This window comes from Parambassis ranga, chromosome 2, assembly GCF_900634625.1.
Source record: "Parambassis ranga chromosome 2, fParRan2.1, whole genome shotgun sequence".
Lineage (NCBI taxonomy): Eukaryota > Metazoa > Chordata > Actinopteri > Ambassidae > Parambassis > Parambassis ranga.
The window spans coordinates 29784277-29810581 of NC_041023.1; the positions used below are offsets into that span (position 1 = coordinate 29784277).

Sequence of the window (26305 nt, forward strand, 5' to 3'; positions counted from 1 at the left end):
CAGCTGGTTTTACAAATGGACGTTCAGATTGTATTTGTATATTTGTAACAACTGATTAATGGGACAAGTGAAACAGCGAGAGAGAAAAAAGTAGACGCGCAACGTGATAAACACGAAAAATAACAGATCTGGTTGATTAGTTCGCCGGTTACCATAGCGTTGTTGCACCTTCTGCCGGAACCTTGGCGTTCTTACTCTGCTTTCCTCCCGGACAGTTTAACACGCTGTACTTGATACTTCCGGCGCTTGTTTGGCTGTTACTTCAAAATGAGCTTTGCTAGACGCATAAGAGACGCTTTTAGTGTATAAATGGCAGCTTTGTTAGGTTTAGAAACACACGGCGGGACAGAGAGAGTGCTCTAGACTGTACCACGGCATATGTTTCTCTGTTTCCTCGCTGTAATATGTTTAAAAAGATGACTGAATTTGGTCCAGATTCCGGAGGGCGCGTTAAGGTAATGTAGCTGCCCACAGAGGGTTTTATTAGATTATTTTAAAAAGGTGAACATCACTTTCTAATCGTTCAAACGGGAAGTAAAATATTCTGGTAAAGTAGCACGGCATATACTCTAAATATTACAGTAGTTCGTTTTTCTCTTCTGTTTCCTCTGTATTTGTAACGCAAATAATATTAACATCTATATATATATTTCTTTTCTTATCTTATCTGCAGGGAGTGACTATTGTGAAACCTATTGTGTTTGGAAATGTAGCCCGCTACTTTGGGAAGAAGAGAGAGGAGGACGGACACACACATCAGTGGTCTGTGTATGTAAAGCCCTACAGAAATGAGGTAAAATATAAAGATCAAGATGTGAGTTGTACTGATATTTATACTGTCAAGCCGGGGTGGGCAGAATTATTATTTTGCATGTAAATACATGACATTGTTCTTCCAGGATATGTCTGCTTATGTCAAGAAGATCCAGTTTAAGCTGCATGAGAGCTATGGTAATCCACTGAGAGGTGAGTTGATCAGAGATGTTCTTCACTCCATCAAACAATATGACAAAAGTACTGAAACAACAATCATGTGCTGGCCCAGCTCACTGTGTTTATCTGCCTTCCAGTGGTCACCAAACCTCCCTATGAGATCACAGAGACAGGCTGGGGAGAGTTTGAGATCATCATCAAGATCTTCTTCATTGATCCGAATGAGAGACCTGTAAGAGGCATCACATGCACACAGCAGGCTTATAATAAGTTCTGCATATCTATGCTGTTGCTCATCTTTATAGTGCACAGTTTCTACAACAGAAAGGCAGATAAGGACATACTTACATTAATTTGAGCCTCATTTGTGTCTTAGGTGACTCTGTACCATCTGTTGAAGCTGTTCCAGTCTGATTCCAGTGCCATGCCCAAGAAGACTGTGGTCTCTGAATTCTATGATGAAATGGTAATGTTTCTTTCAGGCTGTACCAATATCTGATCACACTTAATACTGCATTAATCACAACTACAGCAGCAACTGGTTTTTGCACAAAGGACAAAAAAAGACCATCACAGGACAGACGATCCACAAATTTAAATGTAAACTATATATATCTTTCATAAGACAGGATGATTTAACTTGTGTTACATAGAGCTGTGTGTGTGTGAGAGAGAGATTAAACCCTTCTGTGTAATTTCCAGATCTTTCAGGATCCGACAGCCATGATGCAGCAGCTGCTTACCACATCCAGACAGCTAACTCTGGGAGCATACAAGCATGAGACCGAGTGTACGTATGGTAGTTTCATAATGAACATATAAATGCAAGATAACCGCTAGTTCGATTTTACCTCAGTATCTAAGAATATAAGATGTAAACTTGAGCTTGTGCCACTGTGTGGAAGAGCTGCATCCTCATGTGCTGCGTTTGTTCCTTTTTGCGCTTGCAGTTGGTGAGTTGGAGCAAAGGACCAAAGAGAAGCTGGAAGCAGCCAAGAAGAGAACCAGCCAGGAGATCACAGAGCTGAAAGATAAACTAAAAGCCAGCAGAGAAAACATCAACCACCTGAAGGCAGAGATCAGGAAACTGGAAGAGGACGGAGACCACAAAGAGCACTGAGGGGTGCCCACTGTATGCACAGCTCTCTGTCATTGTTTCATTTTGTTTAACACAGAGTAGGCTTGAATGTGTGAGTTTGAGGCAAAGTAGGATTAAAAAAAATGTTTAAATATACATTTAACGACAGCCAACCCTGAAAAAATAGACTGCTCCCAGCGATGTGTTGTGTTTTCAATTACTGCACTGGAAAAATTAAGTCAGAACTCTTTGTAGTATCGTTTTTGGTGTGTCATTTTTTACCGATGTCTCACTTTTATATAAAGCTCATGTTTTTACAGCATTGACTGTGTATGTTTTCTACATTTTGATCCATAACACAGAGGACCGTGACCTCCTTCTTAGACCATGTGGATCTTTTCTGGGTCACTAGCAGGATGTGATGTGTTCAGGGATTCATGCAGCATGTTTATTGAAACTAACAGAGTTCCAGCCTTTAAAAGAGGGCAACTTTGCTCACATCACTGAAATATAATGCAAGAAATCACAATGATGTACGAAACATTAAGCTGGACATTTAGACTGCAGTCTATGACTTGTCATTTCCCAGCTTGGAATGAATAAAGTATTTCTATTCTATTCTAAACAAAATTTAATAAAACTAGCTCCAGTATATCTGATACATTGCAAATGTTTTAAAAAGAATATCCAACTACAGAATTATTATTGTGTTTTTATTACTTGTAGGTTGATTTTCAGATTTCTCAAATACTGCAAGTTCTATGCAGCTCTAAAATAAAATAAGCATGTATAAATACCCTTCATGGTTCTGTACACCCTCTTTTCCTCACAGGAAAAGCTAAGGAGTGTCTTTATGTGCTGTGAGCCACAAGGTACTGTGCCTTCAGGTTTATTAAACATATTTTACATGATTTTCAATGCAACATTTATGACTCATCCTACGTACTGGCTTTATGAACTGCCAGGTGTCTTTTCAGATTCCCCTGCTGGGAGAATTCTCTTGCACAGTCTGGACACTTAAAGGGTTTCTCCCCGTTGTGGCTGAGCATGTGTCTCTTCAGACAGTTTAATGTGAGGAAACGCTTTGGGCACTCTGAGCATCCATACGGACGCTCCCCTGTGTGAGAACGTGTGTGGACGTTCAGGTGGCTCTTGCTGGAAAAACCCTTCCCACAGTGGAGGCAGGTGTACGGCGTCTCACCTGTGTGGGACCGATTGTGTAGCAGCAGCTCTCCAGAAGACAAAAACGACTTCCCGCAGGTGGTGCACAGGTAATTCCTCTCACCTCTGTGCATCTGTATGTGTCTTTTAAAGCCAGCCTTGCCTAAGCTTTTCCCACAGATGTTGCAAAGGTTGGAGGGGCCTTTGTGCAGAAGTTCATGCTGCTTGAGCGAGTAACTGCACAGGAATCCTTTGTTGCACTGGGGGCAGGTGAATATTCGCCCTTTCTTGTGAAGTCTCTGGTGCTGATAATACCCTGACGAACTGGTGAATCCCTTCTCACACTGGCTGCAGTGGTACTTGAAACTGTGAAGCTTCGTGTGTGTCTTCAGTTGGTTTGGAAGCTCAAAGACTTTTTCACATGTTGGACACTTGGTTTCTTCCTCTGTGAAGTTTTTATTCACAGCTCGTGTGCTCAGAAATCTTCTGTCCTCCCCCGTAGGCTCTTTCCGTCTTTGTTGCCGCTTGTTCTCCAAATTGTCCTTCTTGGGTTTACATTCCTGCTTTTTCTTGCCACCGTCTTTTTGTCTGCGTCTCCTGGTTTTTTCGGAGTCTCCTTCTACTTTCTCTTTTTCAGCTTTTGAACCTTGGCTTTTCTGCTGCATCTTGCTTCTGTCTTTTTTCACAGTTTTCTTTTTTTTAATAGGAGCTGACAGGTGCTGCTCGCTCTGAATGTGCTCTTGGATTTTCTTCTTTAAACGATGTGTGAATGGACACTCAGGACAGCTGAATATTTGTGACAGACGGCCTGAGGAAAGTGTAAAGCACAGCAAGTTAGTGAAGCACTCTAAGACTGACTGATTCAAGCTTCTCTTCAACGACTGACCTGACGTCTTTTTTGGCACCCAATCATCTGCACTGACATCTGAGCTTTGACTTGAAGCTTCTTCCAAATCCTCCAATGCCATCGTCCCTTCATCATTGTCATAATCATCATCCTCACTGTAAGACTCAGTAAATCTCTCCTCTCCAGCTTGAGAAGGGAGGGCCAGTGTGGACAAAATAATATCCTCCTCACTGCTTGACCAAGCTGTAACAGGAAAGAAGAAGACCTCTTACTGAGACATCTTGTGAGTGAAAATAACTAAAACAAGCAAAGATAACAGAGTAACCTCTGTTCTGACCTGACCTGAGCTGAGATTCCCCTGCTGTTTGTGATGAAGCAGCAGAGTCTTCAGGGCTGAGGGTTCAGACAGATGATGTCCAAAGTCTGCTGACACTGACATGTCAGCGAGCCACGCTGCAGTCTGAGACAGAGGAGAGAAATGCAGCTCAGTAAATAAAACACAGGTGGCCGCAGCATCATTTATAATGTTCCTAAACTTTGCTGACAAATTCTGACTACAATAGTATGAGGTGTAACTTGCTTGAGCACCTGTTTCAGCTCTGGTATGGGTAGCAGCTGATCCAGCCTTAACAGGAACACAGACACAAGCTGCTGGATCTTCTTGTTATAGGCAGAGCCGTAGTTTGCAGGAAACACCTCCTACATAACGGTTGACGTGTAAATTTACATCCACTTTGTCATAAATTCATCCCTTTGCCTTTTATAACACATAAAATGTCAGACTCACTTGAAAAAAGAACTCCTTTTCAAAAGGAACATTTAAAATGTTTTGAACCAGGCTGGCAAAGTTGCTGTAAGACGTCTTCAGTATGTCAAACCTGGACTGTTGACAAGGAGTAAAAAAAGGCTTTAACTACGAGTGAGAAAACAGTGCTCTGGATGAAAGGACAGAAAACACACCACCTGGTCAGTGGCGTTTAGCTCAGTGCTGCAGCTGTGGATTTTATCCAGGTGACTCTGGATGGTCTGCAGGTTGGTAACGTTATCACCACGACACAGCTCCAGAACCAGCTGCAGGTAAGTCAAAGGAACATCAAACAGAGGAGAGTGAGCAAAAGCCACAAACCGAACAATACAGCTCCATCTTATCATCACAGACAGCCACATGTAAGGACAGTAAGTTCACTCTTACCCTCGCTCTGAGGCCCAAGGTGAGCTGAGCCTTCTGAAGTGGACTCAGAAGCTCTGGTACAATTTCTGTTACCAAACTGATGAAGTCCACCAGCTTGTCATAGAGCATCACATTCTGCTGCTGCACCACTTGCCACATAAAGGCAGACATTAGTCTCACCGGGGGGACAAGAAGATGTACGGAGGCTGGAGGAAGAGGAGAGCCTGCAAACGACAGTTCCATGTCATTACAAACAGCCCTTTGAATGCGATTTGTTCCCTGCACAGAGGGTTTGCTAGCAATAGCTTAGCAAAGGTTTTATAATGAAGTGTATTCTTTGCTAAAAATGTTAACTGATGATGCTAACAGACAACAAAATATATTAAAAACACAAACCTTTGCTCTGCCACGGCATTGTCAAAGTTTAATGTCTCACACATTAACTAAATTTTTCTTCCGCGTTCTTCTCCAAACACGAAAAACAACTTCCGGGTAAAGCGGATGTGAAGGTGGCGCTTCAAAATAAAAGCTGGAATGTTTATTTAGGCGTGAAATTTTGACTTTTTTTCCACTACTGTAAATTCCTGAGAAACAAATATATTCTTATTATTTTATAACTTGTGCAGCAAGACAAAAGAAAATATAAAAACCTAATAATCAGATTTGTGCACAGAAACTTTTCTTCTTTGCTATTTATTTATTTCCTCACATTCAGACAATATAAAATGAATTATATATACAACTTATTTCATTCCAGCTCCACAGGCAGGATCTGCAGTACGCTGATGTGTGATGCTGAACACTGATGCTTCAAACATGACTTTTATTCATTACTCACACATGGGGTCAATCATGGCACCCTGTTACCTTCAGGTGTCCCTGCTGCAGGTTGTAAGGTATCATATGATCACCAAAGAGGTTAACACCCAGTCACACACGCCCAGCCAGTGTCAGAGAGAAGCGTGGAACTACAGTCAGTATCACAGTAACTGCGGCAGCTCTTCATCTTCCACATCATGCGGACGAATATTTGCTTTGACAGTCGGAGTCAGTTTCTTTCTGCTCATTGCTCGCGCAAACTTGGATAGATCGATTTTATAGCTTCTTCTTCTTCTTCTTCTTCTTATTGTCGCCATGGGAGAGAGACGCAGAGGCGCACCTGGAGCTGACGGAGAGTTTACATTTGTCAGCCCAGTTGTGAAATACCTGCTGTTCTTTTTTAATTTCATATTTTGGGTAAGTGAGTAAACACACTGATATCTTCGTTAGTTTTAATGTTAAAGTTCTGCTTTGGTATTCTAACAAATGTCTGCGTCTCATGGCTGTTTGCCCGGCAGCCACCAGCTCACACTGCTTTGTTTGATTTAGTTGTTATTTAACTTTGGTGGAACATTCAGTCAAACTGTTTTCAGGAAGAAGATGGGGGGAGGGGGCACACACACACACACACACACACACACACACACACACCTGTGTCTCTCTCTGTGTGTGGCTTGGTCATTAGACTGTGACCAAGTCATATTTTTGCCATAGCTGCTTCCTGTCTCACAGACAAACACACAAAATCCCTTTTCTGGTGCAGGTGTGGGTCGGCTCATCATCCAATCTCTCATTATGATGAACAATTTTTTTGAACAATTGTTCAAAAACAGGATTTTGACGCAGCTTGTAAACAAAACAGATTTCATGTCAATGGGTTTCAGCGTCAGGTGACTGCTTAATGAGCTTTCTTACAGCATTTTGATGCAGATTAGAACAGTGTGAGGAGGCCCATCAAAAGAAAACATTAAGTTTACAAAAACAAGAAATGATTGTGTTGGATCTATGTCTATATATATATATATATATATATATATGTGCAGAGCACACCTGTGTGAGCATGCAGCGGCCATGTACAAACAGGAAAAGGCTGTGTAAAAACTTGGACTGGAATGTGCTCTTGTCATTTCTGTAGCCTCTGGCCACAACATGCTCCCCACAAGATTAGAGAGTCCTGCACAGTTTTTTAGTCAGCAGGATATCTGTTTTCTTACAAACTTTAATCTTTTTTATCTTAGACGTAATTTTTTAAAAGCCACCTGTTTGATTCAGGTGTCAGATTTGTTCACTGTTAAAGGCTCTGCTCTGCCCTCCCTCCTGGTGAAGCTGCGCTGTCTGCTGTAACTGGATCCATTTCATTCAGAGCGGGAGGAGTATTTCAGAGGCCTCCCTATTATTCTGGTGAGCCTGTGAGAGTGAAAGGGCCTTTATTTTTTAAGAGAAGGGCACTGAATCCTGTCTGGTTAATTTAGTCAACGTGGATTAAAGAGTCTCCTCACCTGGCCCCCCTGATGAATGTGGATTTTGTCAGTCCAGCTTTTAATGCCTCATCCTTCTTATTAACATGACTAAGTGTTCTGGGGAATGGTGCCACTCCCCGGACAAGTATGAACACAGAATAAATGTCTTTTCACCCACTCTGCTCTCCATGGCGCCCACTCTTAATACGGCATGAGTGTTATTTGGATTGTTTTCTGTGTTCTCATCAGATAATCTCTCTGGTGATGGTGGGGATTGGCGTGTACGCCCGCATGATGAAACATGCAGGTAAATTCTCAGATTATGCACATTTTTTTCATGTTATGCATGAGTGGGGAAAACATATCAGGACAGTAAGGCTTCATAAACATAATTTCCATAGTTGTTGTCATACTGCTAAATGTATTCCTCCACCTCTCTTCTCTTCTTCAGAAGCAGCTCTGGCGTGTCTGTCAGTGGACCCCGCCATGATGCTGATGGTCATTGGTGTCCTCATGTTCATCATCACCTTCTGTGGCTGTGTGGGCTCGCTCCGAGAAAACATCTGTCTCCTGCAAACAGTAAGAGAGAGGTTTTTATTTTCAGCATATAAAGTAAGATGCTGTAAATCTCATAGGGAATAGGATCGCTCTGTCTTTAATATCGGCACGTTATTTTGAAAAACAAATTCTTGTTCAGATAAGAAACAGCTGAGGGGGGAAACAAAATGCATGGAGACACAGCAGCGTTGTTATGTAAAGCAGATGAGTATGACGCCGTTATAACCACCACTCTTCATCTCCTCCTCCTCCTTTTCCCAGTTCTGTATCTGTCTGACCATCATTTTCATGCTGCAGCTGGCTGCTGGGATTCTGGGCTTCATCTTTTCCGATAAGGTAAGCAAACATGGAGGATTGTGTTTATGTTCTAATAATGTGCATGTTTACTTAATTTATTAAATGTATGTTATATTACTTATAATTAACCAATTGTTCTGTCTTGTCTGTTTTCTTCTTCTGGGGATGTTTCTTTTCACTGCTTTATTATTTTAGTGTTCAACTGCAGTAAAAAAAATAGGAAACATCAATGCAAGTGAATCAGAATTTAATAAATGACTTTTTAAATGTTTTTTTAAAGGCTCGGAATAAAGTGACAGAGATGATCAACAAAGCCATCATCCACTACAGAGATGATATTGATCTGCAAAACCTGATTGACTTTGGACAGAGAGAGGTATGATGCTGACTCATTATCTCTCTCCAACTGATGAAATGTTGTGTCCTTGAACGTCTTCTTGTCCCCATAGTTTGGTTGCTGTGGTGGCATCGTGTACACCGACTGGTCCCAGAACATGTACTTCAACTGCACCGACACCAACCCCAGCAGAGAGCGCTGCTCTGTCCCCTTTTCCTGTTGTCTTATATCCAAAAACAAGGTCACCTTTTTGTGGCGTCAATGACGTTTTAGTTTCTTCTTTCGTATGTGTTTGTGTCTCTTACATGTATATGTCTTAATGCAGGTAGTAATCAACACCATGTGTGGTCAGGGCATGCAGAAAGTAGAGTACCTCGAAGCTGGAAACCACATCTACACCAATGGTTGCATAGACAAACTGGTGAACTGGATCCACAGCAACCTGTTCATACTGGGCGGCATTGCACTGGGACTGGCAATACCACAGGTAGAATAATGTACACACACACATACACACGTTTCCTGAACAGGTTTAGAGCTCTTTATGTTTTCTATTTTGCAGCTGGTTGGCATCTTTTTGTCTCAGATTCTCATAAACCAGATTAAAGACCAGGTTGAGCTGCAAAACTACAACCAGAAGCACCGCTCTGACCCGTGGAGCTGATCGCCAGCTGAGTGGAGACTGATAACACCTCTGAGGATGGCTGTGTGAAAGCACATGGACACACCACACAATGTGTGATTTAAAAATACTTAAGAATACATAAGAAACAGACGGAGCAGTGAAGCAATGCTGCCACCTGCTGGACATATGCCATACTTGCATTTACCAAACTTGGAGCCACAGCAGAGGGGACATCAGTATCATCTGTTTGTTTCGTCCATTTATTGGAAATTGTGCATCGTTTAAGTTCGCTGTTTTAGCTCTGTCAATGTTACAATACAGTGTGAAACCTAGCAGAAAAAGGGAATCTAATTTTGTACTCATATATTTGTAGACTCTTATTTCCTGCACATGCATAAATAAAATAATAAATAAATGCAAAAATGATGTTCTGCACAAACACAAACCTGAGGTCACGTAGAGCTGCTGGGTTTACCTGCCAGCACCTCACACTGCTTATAACGTCAGTGGACGCAGCTGAGGGCCTGCATGGCTGCAGAGCCACAGGATTCTGTAGGTTGTAGCTATGTGTTAACATGCTGCCATTATAAATACATGTTTGCCAACCTACATAAATCTTAAGACTACTGCTAGGAGGGTGACTCACAAACTAATTCACTGCAGATTTGATTGAATTTTTCTTTATTTTTACAGCAAATTAGAGTGAAAACCAGTTAAATTTTTTTAGATTTATTTTATTTCCTTAACCTATGCACCTAAAGTAAAAATAGCAGCAACAGAACAGGCAGCTTTTAGCTTTTCTGCAGAGCGGTAAGAAAGCTGAAAATACGCTGATGTAAATGCTATGCTAACAATGCTAACAGGTTGGCATCTCAGTAGGAGATGTTTTAACTAACAGGCACTTATTAAGTATACTTATTAAATTTAGAGTTAGTAAAAGTAGATAGTTACAACCCTAACAGTGCTAACTGGGTGAACTATAGTCACTTCTATTCTGCTAAGGGCAGGCTATGTTTTTTGATATTCTCTTAATTTTAACATTATTATTTTGTGTTGAACAGTCATAACTGTTTCGTTCTTTGTTATGTACATTTAAGTATTAAACACACTATTATAATTATTTAAAACATATTTTGTGTTGATTCTTCCTTCAGAGTCACCATTTTCCCGGCACAATTGCTAATCTGTGGCCTAAAGTCTAATGTAACTGTACATACTGTAAGGAGGCCTGCTGAGTGAAAACCTGAGCTGTGAGACGCCTGAAACCTGATGCCTGTGATCAGGAGAAACAGTCCTGTATGTGTGACGCAAGTCCCCAATCTAAACATGACGTTTGTGTGTTAGTGTACAGCTGTAGTAACTCCTTTTTCTGTTTAACACACACACACTGCTGTATTACCATAGTGGAATTTTTAGAGATTTGACATAAAGCGGTGAAAAAGTGACACTTCAAACCACAGTGTGCGATTTTTTTTGTAGTAGTAGTCAGTGTGCTTCAATATGTGTGTGTGAGCAGTGTGTGTTGGCCATGGGCTCCTGTGCTCTGTGTGTGGTCCTCCTGTTTTTTGCTTCTGACTCACTCAGGCAGCCATGTTGCCGAGGGTTTTAAGGAGGCCCAGACCCACACACACACAAATAGAGCAGAGGTAACCCACTTTTACTCATAGGGTTCGGGGAGGAGAGAAACAAAGCATCAGCAGCCGTGCAAATACCACAAGTGCACCGTCCAATTAATCCAATCACAGCGACACCATGCTGGAAAATGTGTCCTGTTAGGAAAAGTGTGTTTGTTTTCTGGTTTCCTGGTATATTTAGAGTCATAAAAATAAAAAAAAATAAATATGCCATGGGTTCATATTTAGTTAGAATAGTAGTAATAGATTCTCAGCCGCCACCTTAACCAGGAGAGAGGAAGCTCAGGCCATTATGATTGTCCCAAAGGAAACTCATTTAAAGTCGTTTTGCAGTTATTAACTGTAGTCACTCCCTCCCACACACAGATACTATCATGTAACAACATCAACAACAAAAAACAAAACTTCATGTAACTTCAATAATCAATACAGGTTGTGACATTTTGAAGGTTTTGAAGTTTAAATGAAACTTTTTGCATACATGACATATGATGTTCATATGATATATTACCCTTTAGAGCACTGAGTAATGGCATTTCTCTGACTTTTTAAAACATCAGATTATTCAATGATGAAACTAATCATTAGTTAAGAGTGCAAATATGGCAGGTTGTCTCCTGAAGGGTGCTAAATCTGCTTCTCACCAGGCCCAGGGAGCTCCAGGACCTAGCTTGGTCATTTGGAGTTTGTTGTGGGTAACATGTGGGCATGTTTCTGAGAGACATCAAGTGGTCATGTGTGCCTGTGTGGTGACAGCCTTCTATCTCCCTCTTTTCTGCCATGTTTGAAATCAGCTGCTGTCCACCATGCTATAGGAAGGAGCAGTGTCCTCTGTGTCTCCTTACCTCTATATGGTAGATCAGTAGGTCTGATGGCCATGACCAGTTCTTGATGTTCATGAACATTTTATCTTCCCTCCCTCTACAGTCATCATTAAGAACACGCTGCACGATCACAGGCTCCAAAACCCTTCTCACATGAGAGCCAACCTGTCAGATGGGGGTCTGTGTTGTTTTTTTGGGGGGTCCTGGTCCTTGAGATGAGACACTTCTGAGGAGGCCTGCCATAAGGCACATTCTTCCACTTGCAGAGGGGGGATGGGAGGTTTTGTTGCCCTGGCTGGCTCTCCCCCACCATGTGCATACCAGAGACAAAAAAACAAGCAGAGCTGCAACAACTCGCAGGAGCACAACAAAACCCCTCACACTTCAGCAGGAGGAGAATCACCTCATCAGGGGGGAGGACATGTACAGAGAGATGTAGGATCATTTATCAGCTTATTTTTCTGCGTGTATTTTAAAAAGAGGGGCTGCGGAGAAGGGGTGGTGCATGTGATCCTATTACAGAGATCCAGACTTTTTCACGGCAAGTTTTTTTGGAAGTGGGGGGAGGGCGAATCTGCAACTTTCTCGCTTGTGATTTTTACGCATCCCGCGTTCTTAAATGAATACTTTATATGGTTATAGGTTGATTTTACGTCTTTCATCTACTTGAGGGCGGTTTCCGTGGCTGTTGGGAGTTTTTGTTTTAGATAATGAAGGAATTCAGGGCGATCCTGCAGGGATCGGACGAAAAGTGCATAATAAAAAACTTTGGGAGGAGGAAACTTTGAGAAAACTTTTTCCTCATCATGCCACGTTTGGAAAAATCTCATGAAGAAAACTGCCTCTTCGGATTGTTTGGGAATAACTGAAGAATACAAAGTGATCTTTTATTTTGCACAGTTGAAAATCTCTCGTCCTCCATCAAGATGTCTTCCCAGAGCTGGAGCCCCATTGTTGGATTTTACGGGATGCTTTGCGCTTGGGCAGCCCTGCTGTTTTCAGGTTGCGGGGCAGTCTTGTCTCCGAACGGGACCATATTTGAGGATAACTGCAAGAAAACCACAACTTGCGAGGCCCTTAAATACAACACATGTTTGGGATCACCTTTACCGTATACACACACTTCTCTGATCCTGGCGGAGGACTCCAGCACCCAAGAAGAGGCTTTTGAGAAATTGACCATGTGGTCCGGTAAGATTAAAAGACTTAAATCGCATTTTATAACCTTTAACACCTGAAAAAGAAGATTGATGATCACTCAAAGAGAACCATGGCTCTTATATCCTAAAATCGTATACATGTGTGCATTAAAAACTTTCAGGCTTTTATTTTGTAGGATCAGTTGATGATCAAATGACTGTTTCAGCCACTGTATTGTGTTAATTGTGAGTCGTGTTGATAAGATAAGTGATAAGAGGTTAGTTAAATGATAATAGCCTGCCATGAGAAGTTCTCAAGGGAGTAAAGAGTCTGAGTTAAAAAAGTCTGAGTTAAAGAGTTAAAAGCCATTAAAAGGTAACAAAAGGGACCAGTCACAGGTGTTAGAGAGGGGAACGATTGTAGAAAGTGTTTTAGATGTTCCCCATGAAAACTCTCACGTTTATAAGATGCCACTAATGACCTGTCTGTCAGGTCACAGGTTGATACTTCACAGGTCTTGAAAGGCCTAATTGGTTGTTGTGGGTTAATAAATACAAGAAACAACAGTGAGGTGAAAAGATTTTCTTAAAGGAACAATGCTGCTTTTTATAGCTACTTTTATAGCTATATCTACTTTTTAAAATTACATAACATGGTTGGTCACAACCTTAAATCTCTTAAAACTGCTGCAGACAGTAGAAACACTATAGTTGGGAGTGCAAAATACATGGACACACAATATTTGCATCTATAATATCAGCCAGCAATTGGTGCAATCAAACAGATTTAGTAAAAGCAAGGGATGAGAATGACCCACCTATCATGTGATGGTCACCTTACAATTGTTTTATTGCTGTTTTTGTACTAGGTTTGCGCAACGCTCCTCGCTGTTGGTCAGTCATCCAGCCGCTGCTCTGTGCTGTCTACATGCCCAAATGTGAGAATGGACGAGTTGAGCTGCCCAGCCAGAGCCTGTGCCTGGCTACGCGCCGGCCATGTAGCATCGTGGATCAAGAGAGAGGCTGGCCGAACTTCCTCAAATGTGACAAATTTCCTGTTGGCTGTTCGGTAAGCTGTCACATGACACTTTACTAACACCACAACCTTCTCAATGTTATCAGGGCTAGCTAGTCTATTACAAACGTCTCTGTCTGTGTGCAGAATGAGGTGCAGAAGCTGAAGTTCAACACATCAGGCCAGTGCGAAGCTCCTCTGGTGAAGACGGACATTCAGTCCAGTTGGTATAAAGACGTGGAGGGCTGTGGAATCCAGTGTGACAACCCCCTGTTCACTGAGGAGGAGCACAATGACATGCACGCCTACATCGCTTACTTTGGTACCATCACCCTGCTCTGCACTTTCTTCACCCTGGTGAGATAGAACTACAACACCCATAAGCCTTTTCTGAGGTGAGGTTTAACACAAGGTATACATGATGACATCCGTTTATTGCATTTCAGGCCACGTTTCTAGCTGACTGGAAGAACTCCAACCGCTACCCAGCCGTCATTCTCTTCTACATCAACGCCTGCTTCTTTGTGGGTAGTATTGGCTGGTTGGCCCAGTTCCTGGATGGTGCACGCACAGAGATTGTGTGCAAGAGCGACAACACAATGCGACTTGGGGAACCCTCGTAAGTGTAAAGGCTCCACCCAGCAGCCGGCGAATCAGATGAGATTGTTTGAAGTTTATCAAAAGTAAAAACCCTTTTGTTCCCTGCAGGTCTTCGGAAACACTGTCTTGTGTCACCATCTTCATCATTGTCTACTACTCCCTGATGTCAGGTGTCATTTGGTTTGTCATGCTTACATATGCCTGGCATACATCCTTCAAAGCCCTCGGCACCACCCACCAGCCGCTCTCAGGTCGAACATCGTACTTCCACATGGTCACCTGGTCCATCCCCTTCGTCCTCACTGTGGCCATTCTCGCCATCGCTGAGGTGAGTATGAAGTGCATTGTTTGAGGTGTTAAAAATTATTTCACATTGTTTGAGGTTTCTAACATCTGGTTGTGTGAAGGTGGATGGAGACTCTGTGAGTGGGATTTGCTTTGTTGGCTACAAGAACTACAGATACCGTGCTGGGTTTGTGCTGGCACCCATTGGAGTGGTGCTTGTTGTTGGTGGTTACTTCCTCATTCGGGGTGAGTTCAAGTGGTTGTATCAAACGGGATAGTCTACATGTTCTAATAATTACAGCACGTCGGTTTATGTACTGGAATATCACAATGTACAATTGATCACTAACGTCACCATCAATGATTGAATTGAGTGTATTTCTCTTTTTTTAAGGTGTCATGACGTTATTTTCCATCAAGAGTAACCACCCAGGACTGCTAAGTGAGAAAGCAGCCAGCAAAATCAATGAGACCATGCTGAGACTTGGTGAGTTCTGTCATCTGTTGCTGTTATAATTTCTTTCCATATGAGGGCCAAGCCATCCCAATCATGGTCATGAACTGTGTGTTTAAACTGTCTGTAGATCTGTACAATGCTGGGCACACTGAACAAGGAATGTAAACACTATACAGTATGCACACCCTTAGGAAATTCCTGTTTACAGTGTCTAATGCACAAAATCAGTTCCATTACTCTGCATTTATATGCATAGCTCACATGTTTAAACTAAGTCTTTCTACAATCATTTTACTAACTGGAGTCTTTTTTTGATGTTTTTTAATATTAGGGATTTTTGGATTCCTTGCTTTTGGCTTTGTTTTCATCACCTTTGGCTGCCACTTTTATGACTTCTTCAACCAGGCAGAATGGGAGAGGAGCTTCAGAGAATACGTGCTGTAAGTTGCCCACACACAATGTACAGGTTTACACCTGCTTTCTTCAAAACTACTTCATCATTTAGCTGCCTCCACAGATTTACTCAGTGCAACCAATCACTCACAGAAATCCACAGACTGATGCTGCTGAGACACCAAACCGCTTATAAACCTCTCAGCATGCAGCAGTCAATGCAGCCCTATTTCACAGTGTTTACATTGGCCAGATTGGAATTAATTTACCCTCAAAAATGTAACCCACTCTCCTCCTCTCCTAGCATGTAAAAGACCTTATTTTCCAGCATTTGAATGTAGCTCAGTCATATGACTAGAAGGTGTGGGGAGGTACATACAGTCCTTCAAACCTTGATCTTCACTTCACTGTTATTTACAACAGGTGTGAAGCTAACGTGACAATCGCCTCTCAGACCAACAAACCAATCCCACAATGTTCGATTAAGAACCGCCCCAGTCTTATGGTGGAGAAAATCAACTTGTTCTCCATGTTCGGGACGGGAATCGCCATGAGTACCTGGGTCTGGACCAAAGCCACCATTCTCATCTGGAAACGCACCTGGTGCAAGTAAGCAAAGAAGATTCTGAAGATTGTGTTGGATGGTACTATGGTCCATTAGACCTTTCATTTCATATAGTTGCATTATGCTTATATGTCTGTCCATATCCATGTAGGGAAAAATCTTGTTTTTCTTGTACCAACCAAACAGAGTTTCTTTGTAGAATGTAGAAAAATTATAGTTCTTGCACACATCGGATCTTTTTGTTTTGCTCTTACTCTAATCTTGGCAAAGCCTACTCTGATTTTACTCGTTTGACAAAACTAACTGTAATTCATCATCTGGGAATTACTGGTTCCAGTTTGGGATTGATGACTAAATATAATCCCAATATTTTGCAGCTACAACCACCTCTCTTTCTGTGCCTTACAACCTTTTTCTTATGCTCCTTTGCCAGAATCATTGGTCGCAGTGACAATGAACCCAAGCGGATAAAGAAGAGTAAGATGATAGCTAAGGCGTTTGCTATGAGGAAAGAGCTTCAGAAGGACCCAGAGAAGGAGCTGTCCTTCAGCATGCACACAGTGTCGCATGATGGGCCTGTGGGTGAGTATTTCAGTGACGTTATTAATAATAATGACTATAAATAACTGAGTTTAATGAATATTCATCTTGTAGATAAATAGAGTGAAAAATGAAACACTAAAAGCCATGTGAGAGTAGTTCCATCTTGTGGTACATTACTGCAACTGCAAGGTGTCTCATTCAGATTTTTAGTGTAAAAAGTGATAAAATATATTTTCCCTAAGGTTTACTGTGTGCAGGAAGTGCTGTTAACACACTCTAGGAGAGCCATTGGGGTAGTTGCATTTAAAGCTGGATTTTCTGCTGTCTACTTTACAGCTGGGATCAATTTTGATCTAAATGAGCCGTCCAATGACATGTCATCAGCCTGGGCGCAGCATGTGACTAAGATTGTGGCCAGGCGAGGTGCCATTCTGCCTCAGGATGTTTCTGTTACTCCTACTGGCACACCAGGTGAGATCTAGAAGCCATGACACCTACTGCAGAGACAATGGAAATCACTGACTCTCACGCTTGATTGTATTCTTTTTTTTTTCCAGTGCCACCACCGGAGGAGAGGAAGCGGCTGTGGATGGTGGAGGCTGAGATTTCACCAGAGATGATCAAGAGGAAAAAGAAGAAGAAGAAGAGGAAGAAGGAGGTGCGACCAGCTGAAGAGGTGGTGGACCATCAGGCCTATCGCCAGCGTGAGTTTGGCCGCAGCTCAGTGCCCCGTCTACCCAAACTGCCCTGCCACCCGAGCCTGGTCGCCAATCTCCGGGAACAGCAGAAGATGGAGGAGGAAGTCCTACCAGGGTCTTTCCCAGACTTTCAACCCTCACATCGCCTGTCTTGCGAGGACAGGTATCCCTACCTGCAATACCAGAGCAGCCAAAACAGCTATGGCCGCAGCCTGCTGTCCAACCACCTGACCCTCGACGACTGTCCAGAGGATCTGGGTCTTGGCCCACGCTGCCCCCCCTCAGCCTCTAACTGGCACCCCAGTGGACATTCACGTTGTCCTGGAGAGACAGATCCCACTGATGGGATATCGGAGAGGATGGCCCATGTGGCTCGGGTTTCAGCAGGCCGCAGGGTCGGCTATGGACCCATCCACTCTAGGACCAATTTAATGGAGGCGGAGCTTATGGATGCTGACTCTGACTTCTAAAGTCATACCAACATACTGCTTTGTGGTACACATACAGTAAGCTAAAAGTGCTGGATACTTTCACAGATTCTTACTCTAAAGTGCACCCAATGTCCAGCACCCTCTGACCAGGATGGAACAAAGCTGGTCAGTCTTTCTTTCTCTGTTTTATTTTATTTTAGAAAAAGGGATACAATGACAAAATGTGTTGTGAATAAGTTAATAAGAAAAAAATATTTTTTTATACTTTATATGTTTCCAGTATAAATTCAAAGGCAACTCCATGATGATAAAACAAATAAGGCAGCTAAACTGTACATGGCTTGAAACAACACAGGTATGTTTATCTAGAACCCCACCATGTTCACAGTGGGGCCAGTCTTATTGGTGTCAATCAAGGACAAATTACTTAATATTTTATGGACTGAGTACTTTAACGTGGCAGAAAAATCTAAATATAAACAAAGTACTGTACAGGTTCAACAAAGGTAAGGGCCATTTGCAAATAATATTTAACCCATGTAGTTTTGCATTATATTTCAATTCTTTTTAAGACTCATTTCTCTTTGTTCCCATTGTATAGTCACTAATTATTTGTGCTTATGTACAGTTAATTAACCATTATCTTCCTATTAATACTAATATCAGAGCTGAGCCAGCTGATATTTGTTCATAATACAAACTAGAATTTAAAGGAGCAGTGTGAAGACTTTGGCTCCGTCTACTGATAGAAATTGAAGTGTATAATCACTGCAAACTTATATAATAAAATAAACCCCTGAATATCCACTATAGGGAGTTAGCTATCTCTCACAGAGTTTGCCATATTGTGCTGCCGTGTTTCCACTGTTTGAAGTTTTGTGTTTTATTCTATAGCCAGTGGTAGCCACTGTCTCTTACATACTTCATGCATTCATGTTGGTTGCAGCCTGATGCCATTAGTTCCCACACACTGGTCCTTTAAACAGAAGCCAGGAAGAACAAAAACAGCTGTAAAATCTGTATGGAATAACTAACTCTGTCACACCATGTCTTACATTAAGTTAAACATGTTGGTTTCACAGCCTCACACTGCAGTAGTTTACTTTCTTTTTGACCTAAATAGCAATAATCAGCTTGTATTACTTAAGATTCTGAGCTGAAGTATATACTGATTATTTGATGCCTTCTGTTGCCTGGTGCAATAATTCAACACACATTGCAGTTATGCTGCTTTGAACTGAATAGTATGGAAATGGTTTTCTCATTAAGTTCACCTTGTACACTTCGACTTCCCCTCTATCTTTCTACTGTTATTATTCTGTTGTATAATTTCAGCTTCAACTTGGCTTTTTATGTGTGTCCTCTCCAGTCCAGTTAAAAAGGTCCTACTATGTATTTTTTGTCATAGTGAAAAGACATTTTTACCACAGATATTTTTCCTAGTATAAAATATTTTTTCAAACGCTCTCTTTCTGATTGTGTCAAATGTATATAGGCTGTTCATAGATCTCTCAGTATGCTTATTATTTGTGCACATTTATGATTTTCTTTCTTCAGCTGAGATAATAAATAAAAAGGGAAAAGATCTGTTTTTTATTAAAACAAATCCCACTGTACATGTGCTGTTACCAAAATTTCACCTGTCATGTAGCTGTAAAGTAAACTGTAAGAGGCCGCTTCTTCAGGCAACACAAACTCGTTTAGTTGCATATGTCAAAGTGAGACAGAATTATTTATCACATCGATGAATTCCAACAAAAAGCAAAGCTGATGTACATCTTTTTTAGGATTTTAAATGAAGATTATTTTTGGAACTAAGTATTACCTTTTATGCCTTGAAATGTATTTTTCCATTTTTGTCCACTGTCACAAAATTTACTCGTCTCCCGTCTCCCAGCTGTGTTAAAAAAAAATTACTGTCACTTTTACTGTGCAGCTGTATTTTTTTGTTTTTATATGTAAATAAAAGTAATCCTACAGTTCACTGCGTGTTTACTTTTGTTTAAATAAGAGTTATGGTTAATACATGCTCAAAATCAAGATTCTTTAAAAAATAAAAGTGTTTGTAAAAGTTTTACTTCTGGCAACCAGCTGTAAGGGTTATCTTTCTGAACAAAACATGTAAGCAACATAAATTTTTTTTAATTATTTTCAATATCTTTTATATATCTTTTGAAATTGAAATCTTCTGAAATTAGGTGACACTTTAATCTCATTTTACTTGTGTATAATAAAAGGCATTCTATTCTATTTTGTTCTATTCTACAAACATCACCCTCCAGCACATAGACACACCTGCAATAACAGCTTGCCACCACAGGTGTCGCCAGAGAGAAGGAAATGGTGAGTGGCGCTTTAAATCCTTCCCCTCCCCTCCACCAGTCTCAGTTGGATGACTGCCGCTGTGAAGAGACGTGTTCAGGAGAGGCGAACCAACCCCAGCGCATGATAGGTAGCAACACCTGAGGGATAAACAGGCAAAATGTCCCACATAAAGGCTTCACTGATGTCGGCCGATGTGGAGAACCTACGTAGAAGGTCCGCAGCGGAGTCAATAGGTGAGAACAAACTTTGTGCTGCGACTTTTTGAATTCCTATCTCCAACACCTGTGTTAGCCTCCTCACGTTTTTTTTAACTAAAAACAAGTGTGTCATTTGTGTTTTATTTCTACGCTCGGTTTAAGTTGTCCGCATGCTCATTAAAACCACCTGCGCAGCTTAAGTTCACCTCTACCTGAAGTTAAAATGTTAAACTCACGAATTAGTTTAGTCAGCAGAAGCTGCTGCTGTTTGTTAAACCTCCATGTTTAGACAGACAGGATAGCAAAACTAGAAGCAGACCTGGATGAATGAGAGCACCCACAGACACACCTTAACCATACCTGTTCATGTTGCTGACATAATGTTACCTACAGACAGACTCTGTCAACACTCCTCAGCAGACCTCGGTGCTAAACCTGCCTCTGCACCATCATGCTGTCACTTCAGGAGCAGACATGTATCTTGACCACATCAAGTCATTCTATTTTTAGTTTCAAAGCACAGTGACCCATGTTTCTTACTTCTATGTGCTGCAATGCATTGATAATGCGATCAGTCTTGGCAGATGGAACAATTAACGGGGGACACAGCATGACTCTCAGGAGGTTTTTGTTAGTCACACACATTTTACATGGGAGGGTGGATGCCAGTCAGCCTCCACATCTCTAACACATGTGTGACTTGTCTCTCCTTTAAGCAGAGAACTATGTAGACCCCGAGCAACATCACCAGTGTCCACAGCGACAGTCCCGCACTGACAGGCTCTACGTTGGGCCTCATCACCCAGAGCTGGGGGCGGTAGAGACCCCACCTCCGGATACGTCTGAACACCACTTCTGCCACTACACACCAAAATGTTACCTAAATGTTCACAAAGGTGAATGAGACACTACAAATAAAGAGAGTAAACACACTGTCCTAACTTAGCTTAAAGGGATGTTCTCACAGCTTTGCATTTGCATAGGATCACATGGCGCTTCTGCCCAGTCTACTTCGTCACAGCATGGAGAAGAGGTCTGGCAAGAAGGCACCTCGAAGACCACAATCAGAGCTGAGAATGAGGTGGAGGCACACAGGGAGGCCAACAACTACAAGGTGGGGGCCATGGACTGTGTTGTGGGTCCTTTGCTGGGGTCTCAAGGGTGTCTCACAGGGGGTTCTTGCATGACTGTAGGGGAAAACCATGTGGACTGTAATGTGAATCAGATGTGTGCTAGCCAGCTGAATAATTTAGGTGATCAGAAATGGATCCATACATTTATATATTCGTCCATGTAGACAGTAAGGTGATGCCTAACATGCCAGTAAGTAAGTTTGTGTTATTCTTTTCAAAGTTAGACATGTTATGTATGTTTTTGTTTTGACACACTTTTCCCCAGTTTGGATTCAGAAAATGGAAGGGCAACGTAACAGAGCGGCCCATTGAGGACAGATCAGAGATCATCAGAGAGCTGCACTCTGACCTCAGTGTTGTTAAGCAGCATGAAGGTATTTTTTTCTCCTTTTGTACTTACTTTCAGGCTCTATTTAACTAGACTGACATGTGGATATTGTTGTGTGCATTGATGATTTTCCCTTTCTTCATTCAAGGCTCTGTAATCACCATAGGAAACATAGGTTATGTCATTTTATTCGGATGGTGGATATCATTTATCTACCTCCTCATCTGTCCTATAATGTTCCTAACAGTCTTCGGAGTCCCTTATGGTAAGTTCTCTATAGATTACTGCAATATTGTTGTTTTCCCTAAATGTGGAGCAACACACCATTTTTGGGTACTTTCAGGAAAGCTGTGTTTGAAGATGGCGCTGTATGTAATCTGGCCATTTGGGAAGACGATAGAGAGGGTAACCCCTGTTGGGCGCTTTATACTTTGTCTTAAAGGCAAATATTGTACTTTTCAGGCGTACCTTCTGATGTGCTACGATTTAATTTTTTAGAACAGTGGTGTAATTGGCAGATCCACTTTGAAGCCTCCAAAGATCGAGGTCATTCCGCATGACGTGGACAGTGAGGACCTTGTCAGAGACAAGGACACTGCACCACTTCTCGTGTCTTCTCCAATCCCTGTTGAAATCCCTGTCCCACTACCGCCAGCAAGAAAAACTTCCAACCACTGGGTAGGAACATGGATTTGACCCTAACGAGAGTGTTATTTGTGTTTATGATTCCACGTCTGTCTCTGCAGTGTCGATTCAGTACCTATATTTGGTTGTTACTGGGATACCCTGTCCTGGCCGTGGTCCACTGCCTTGCCTGTGTGCTCTCCTGGCTGCCAGTCTTTAGCATTCCAGTAGCCAAAATGAATGCTCGCATAGTGACGACCGTCCTCCTCATGGCACCTGAAGACATTCAGATTCACAGCCTTGAAAAGGTACAGGAGCGATCAGGCAGCATCAGTGCAGGCGACATGTGGAGGTTTTGACCATGGTGTAAATTCTGTGTTTCTCTTTGCAGACACATGGCTGTGAGACCAGAGTCATCTTATGCTTTTACCGGGCCTTCAATGCGTTTTACTACAAGTATACTGTCCAAGGAATCAACATTTTCGCTCTCAGTATCCTACTCTTGTTAGTAAATAGACAAAAATACTTGTGTGTCTTTGTTTGTTCTCCTTAAGCCTGTGTTCCCTGCAGACTTGCTTCCTCTGGTATTAATCACTCTGGTTATGGGCTATGCTGACCATGAACACCATTACTTCAGTGCAGAGACCATGTTTGCCATTGCCATCACTTCCATCATTCCTTTATCCTACTACATTGGCATGGGAATAGCCAGGTTACAGTTTTTTTTTGCTTCAGACAATACTCCCTGGAACCTGTAAATAGATTAAAAGGTTCTCTGCATTACTTTCTTCTACAGCATTTCTGCACAGAGTAACTTCGCAGTGGGAGCGGTGGTGAATGCCACTTTTGGCTCCATCACAGAGATTACCTTCTACATCACGGCACTGCTGCGGGGGTATCGCGCTGCCAACAAATGTTACGAAGAGATTGTCAAAGCTTCGCTCACCGGAACTTTGCTTGGGTGTATTTTATTCATACCTGTAAGTATTTGAGAAGTTAAACACATATAGCGGCATGGAACGTGCCCACACCTGAGCACATACCTATATGTAACTCTACAGGGTATCTGTATGATCATCGGGGGAATTAAACACAGGGAGCAGCGGTTTAACAGTCGATCAGCTGGAGTGAGCTCAGCTTTGCTCTTCATCTCCATCGGAGGTAAAGATGGCATCATCCATCAGCTGATTGTTACAGTTCTAAGCTCATACCGCAATGTTGTCTCCAGGTGTGTTCGCTCCCACTCTCTTCTCAAAGACCTTTGGGAATCTGGTGTGTGAAAGCTGCACTAATATTCCAGGCAATGGCAGCGTTCCCTTCATCTGTAAGGACTGTCACTACGACACGGTGGGAAGCACCTTTTACTTCCTTTCCAGCTTTTCTTAGCTGTTTTAGAGAAAGTTGCATCTTAATTTTCTCCTATTGCGCCCTTCTTTCTCCACAGAGTCAAACTGACCCACATTTGATTCTGTCTCATACTGAGTAAGTGCAGATGCTGTCCAGTGTAAACAACCCATCAGTGATTGACTAATCAGATGAGTTTAAAAAAAACATGTCCTCCAGGCCTCTGGTGTACACCATCTCTGTGCTGCTGCCCGCTGCATACCTGATTGGCCTCATCTTCACGCTCAAGACTCACTCCCACATCTATGATATCCATATCAGTGATGTCCACGGCGGCCATGCGCACGGTCAGTACATACAAGAGGGTGCCAGCAACCCCACTGGTGAGGTCGCCACTGGCCATCTTGATGCCACCCACCAGTGTATTAATGCCAACATTATTGTCCCCAGCCATGTTGCAACAGGTGTGTGGTGTGCATGTAGTTCTTCAAATCTTTGAAAAGCACTAACTGCCTGTTGCTGGGCGTATTAAACAAGTTATTTACTACTCTTGACTAATAGATTATGTACAATGTTTTTGCATGTGATTACTGAAGATAATACTTGATTAGCGTGTGTGAAGACATGATAATCAATTATTATCTGCATGCCTGCATGAATTTTTAACACCTAAATTGGATCATTCCATTAGTTTGAAAGGAGGAAATGGATGTGTGCCTGGAGTGAGGACAGTATTTTACTTCTTTTCACTGTTAGAGTTTACTGTATGTATTTGACTGGGGAGAAAAACTTTCCTCAGCAGTGCAGTAGGTCATTATGACACTTTAACCTGTTGTTAAGTTTGTAGAATGTATGTCCCTGGAGGTCACCATGTCGTGCACTGGTCCCGGTGGAGGGCTCTTGGAGTGCTGATCGTTGCCACAGTGCTGATGGCTTGCTGTGCCGACCTCAGCACTGAGAACATTGAGCCCATTCTGACCCATTCCTCCGTCTCACAGGTAGATAAGGCAGTTTCTTTTAGAAGAAAGGTGCTGTGAATTTAAAGCTTTTATACTGAAAATCATTTAAGCATGTAGAAGCAGATGAAAACCTTTCATAAGATTAAGTGTAAATCCTTGTTTACAGAAAAGGTACATGTTAAATATAATGAATGAATATGTACGTGTGGGCATGATGTGTCTGCCATGTTGTGTTTTGTTGTGCTGAGATGTATCCTGTCATCATGCAGTACTTCATCGGTGTCACAGTGTTGGCCATGGTGCCGGAGCTTCCCGAGATTGTCAATGGGATCCAGTTTGCACTACAAAACAATATCAGCCTGAGGTTTGAGCCAGCTGTGCCGTCATACTGCCATTTTAGGATTCAGTTACAAAGCATTAGAAATCTCCTTGTAGTAGAGTTAACATTGCACCTTGTGTAACTCCTCTGTTTGCAGCCTTGAAGTGGGCAGTTGTATTGCTGTGCAGGTCTGCATGATTCAGATTCCGCTGCTCATCCTCTTCAATGCTTTCTATGTAAGACAGATTGGTCGGTTTTATTGGACGTTTGTGATGATGTAATGTTCTGACACAGTTATTTTCTCTATAGGATGTTGGCTTTGTGCTTGTGTTCAGTGATATTCACCTGTGGGCCAGCATCTTCAGTGTCATTCTGGTCAACTACATCTTCATGGATGGAAAATGTGACTACTTTCAGGGTAAGTGATTTCCCTCATATCAGAAATGAACAGATTGCTGATAACTTTCTGCTTAAATGGTCATCAGATAATAATGCTCTGTGTTTTGGTTGCAGGCACGGCTCTAGTGGTGGTTTATCTCATCCTCTTAGCACTCTACTATTTCGCTCCTTCTCCACGCTCATGTTAATTTGCTGGCCATGAGGGATACTGAAGGTCCAAAGTTATATTCTTTGAACGATGCATCGCACCTTCTTTAGATGATGTGGGTTAAGATTACATCCAATGTGGAAACAAAAGAAAATGCTAACAGTGGAGCAGCTGTGGGTGAGCAGCTGTCTGCTAACTGTAAATATGATCCTTTTGTAAGACTTTTTCACAACTGACAAGAAATGTTTTTGCTGTTGCATATAAATGTGTGGTATTTATCATTGTAATGTCTTTGAAATCAAATAAGTAATGTATAAATTAATGGAAAAAATATATTAAAGGCCCCTTTTTCCAACAGATGCTGCACTTCTTCCATCATCTACACTGCTCATTGACATTTTAGCACATTTGATATGCTCAGTGGACAGGAAACATTCATGCACTTGGCAAGTCATGCAGGAGTCTAAAAATAGCAAATAACTGGGTTTTAATGTTATTATGCATCATGCTTGTTAGTAGTGAAGCAAAGGATTGAATGGGAACAGAGCGCTATTGACAACACTTTTATTGATTGAACTCCACAACATTCATACAAAGCTAACTGTACAATATTTTACAGGCCACCTGTAAAACTATAAATAGAAATATAAAAGGTCATG

General features: G+C 41.9%; 5 protein-coding genes across 8 annotated transcripts; 4 read left to right on the forward strand and 1 right to left on the reverse strand.

The window, feature by feature from the left end:
- Positions 1–220: 220 nt before the first annotated feature.
- On the forward strand, positions 221–2333 carry yeats4 (YEATS domain containing 4). Its single transcript, XM_028399977.1, has 7 exons — positions 221–455; positions 674–793; positions 900–966; positions 1071–1165; positions 1310–1399; positions 1636–1723; positions 1884–2333. The coding sequence occupies exons 1-7, from the start codon at positions 405–407 to the stop codon at positions 2051–2053; spliced, it is 681 nt and encodes a 226-aa protein (XP_028255778.1). The 5' UTR covers positions 221–404; the 3' UTR covers positions 2054–2333.
- Positions 2334–2743: 410 nt separating this feature from the next.
- On the reverse strand, positions 2744–5692 carry LOC114432149 (zinc finger protein 436-like). Of its 3 annotated transcripts, none has more exons than XM_028399972.1 (8): positions 5587–5692; positions 5212–5414; positions 4983–5090; positions 4807–4902; positions 4608–4718; positions 4362–4479; positions 4059–4262; positions 2744–3980 (listed from the first exon to the last, which is right to left on the reverse strand). In XM_028399972.1, exons 1-8 carry the CDS (start codon positions 5603–5605, stop codon positions 2950–2952), a joined length of 1890 nt encoding a protein of 629 aa, XP_028255773.1. In that variant the 5' UTR covers positions 5606–5692; the 3' UTR covers positions 2744–2949. The 3 variants fall into 3 exon arrangements, with proteins under 3 accessions (XP_028255773.1, XP_028255775.1, XP_028255772.1); XM_028399974.1 differs by having other exon boundaries at positions 2744–3984; positions 4066–4262; positions 4980–5090; XM_028399971.1 differs by having other exon boundaries at positions 4980–5090.
- Positions 5693–6117: 425 nt separating this feature from the next.
- On the forward strand, positions 6118–9712 carry tspan33a (tetraspanin 33a). The gene is made up of 8 exons (XM_028399978.1): positions 6118–6426; positions 7719–7776; positions 7921–8048; positions 8289–8363; positions 8605–8700; positions 8774–8902; positions 8987–9148; positions 9224–9712. The coding sequence occupies exons 1-8, from the start codon at positions 6325–6327 to the stop codon at positions 9323–9325; spliced, it is 852 nt and encodes a 283-aa protein (XP_028255779.1). The 5' UTR covers positions 6118–6324; the 3' UTR covers positions 9326–9712.
- A 2367-nt stretch (positions 9713–12079) lies between these two features.
- Positions 12080–19753, forward strand: smo (smoothened, frizzled class receptor). The gene is made up of 12 exons (XM_028400563.1): positions 12080–12935; positions 13753–13952; positions 14046–14255; positions 14345–14517; positions 14607–14826; positions 14906–15029; positions 15178–15270; positions 15572–15680; positions 16057–16242; positions 16632–16780; positions 17078–17212; positions 17299–19753. Exons 1-12 carry the CDS (start codon positions 12671–12673, stop codon positions 17907–17909), a joined length of 2475 nt encoding a protein of 824 aa, XP_028256364.1. The 5' UTR covers positions 12080–12670; the 3' UTR covers positions 17910–19753.
- A 520-nt stretch (positions 19754–20273) lies between these two features.
- Positions 20274–25894, forward strand: cax1 (cation/H+ exchanger protein 1). 2 transcript variants are annotated; one of them, XM_028399131.1, is made up of 20 exons: positions 20274–20428; positions 21109–21288; positions 21376–21506; positions 21791–21899; positions 22002–22118; positions 22197–22258; positions 22352–22531; positions 22600–22785; positions 22869–22968; positions 23048–23189; positions 23274–23457; positions 23539–23638; positions 23706–23824; positions 23922–23959; positions 24041–24285; positions 24662–24819; positions 25050–25144; positions 25257–25335; positions 25409–25517; positions 25613–25894. In XM_028399131.1, exons 1-20 carry the CDS (start codon positions 20353–20355, stop codon positions 25684–25686), a joined length of 2484 nt encoding a protein of 827 aa, XP_028254932.1. In that variant the 5' UTR covers positions 20274–20352; the 3' UTR covers positions 25687–25894. The 2 variants fall into 2 exon arrangements, with proteins under 2 accessions (XP_028254932.1, XP_028254933.1); XM_028399132.1 differs by having other exon boundaries at positions 24041–24168.
- The last annotated feature ends 411 nt before the right edge of the window (positions 25895–26305 follow it).

Coding starts and splice junctions, on each gene's coding strand:
- yeats4 (XM_028399977.1), top strand. CDS start 405: ATGTTTAAAAAGATGACTGAATTTGGTCCAGATTCCGGAGGGCGCGTT. Junction 967..1,070: donor CTATGGTAATCCACTGAGAG/GTGAGTTGATCA, acceptor TCTGCCTTCCAG/TGGTCACCAAACCTCCCTAT. Junction 1,400..1,635: donor CTGAATTCTATGATGAAATG/GTAATGTTTCTT, acceptor TGTAATTTCCAG/ATCTTTCAGGATCCGACAGC.
- LOC114432149 (XM_028399971.1), bottom strand. Junction 4,903..4,979: donor TAAACGCCACTGACCAGGTG/GTGTGTTTTCTG, acceptor CCTTGTCAACAG/TCCAGGTTTGACATACTGAA. Junction 4,719..4,806: donor AAAAGGAGTTCTTTTTTCAA/GTGAGTCTGACA, acceptor ACCGTTATGTAG/GAGGTGTTTCCTGCAAACTA.
- tspan33a (XM_028399978.1), top strand. CDS start 6,325: ATGGGAGAGAGACGCAGAGGCGCACCTGGAGCTGACGGAGAGTTTACA. Junction 8,049..8,288: donor ACATCTGTCTCCTGCAAACA/GTAAGAGAGAGG, acceptor TCCTTTTCCCAG/TTCTGTATCTGTCTGACCAT. Junction 8,903..8,986: donor GTCTTATATCCAAAAACAAG/GTCACCTTTTTG, acceptor GTCTTAATGCAG/GTAGTAATCAACACCATGTG.
- smo (XM_028400563.1), top strand. CDS start 12,671: ATGTCTTCCCAGAGCTGGAGCCCCATTGTTGGATTTTACGGGATGCTT. Junction 13,953..14,045: donor AATTTCCTGTTGGCTGTTCG/GTAAGCTGTCAC, acceptor GTCTGTGTGCAG/AATGAGGTGCAGAAGCTGAA. Junction 15,271..15,571: donor TGAGACCATGCTGAGACTTG/GTGAGTTCTGTC, acceptor TTTTAATATTAG/GGATTTTTGGATTCCTTGCT.
- cax1 (XM_028399131.1), top strand. CDS start 20,353: ATGTCCCACATAAAGGCTTCACTGATGTCGGCCGATGTGGAGAACCTA. Junction 21,900..22,001: donor TGTTGTTAAGCAGCATGAAG/GTATTTTTTTCT, acceptor TCTTCATTCAAG/GCTCTGTAATCACCATAGGA. Junction 22,119..22,196: donor AGTCTTCGGAGTCCCTTATG/GTAAGTTCTCTA, acceptor GGGTACTTTCAG/GAAAGCTGTGTTTGAAGATG.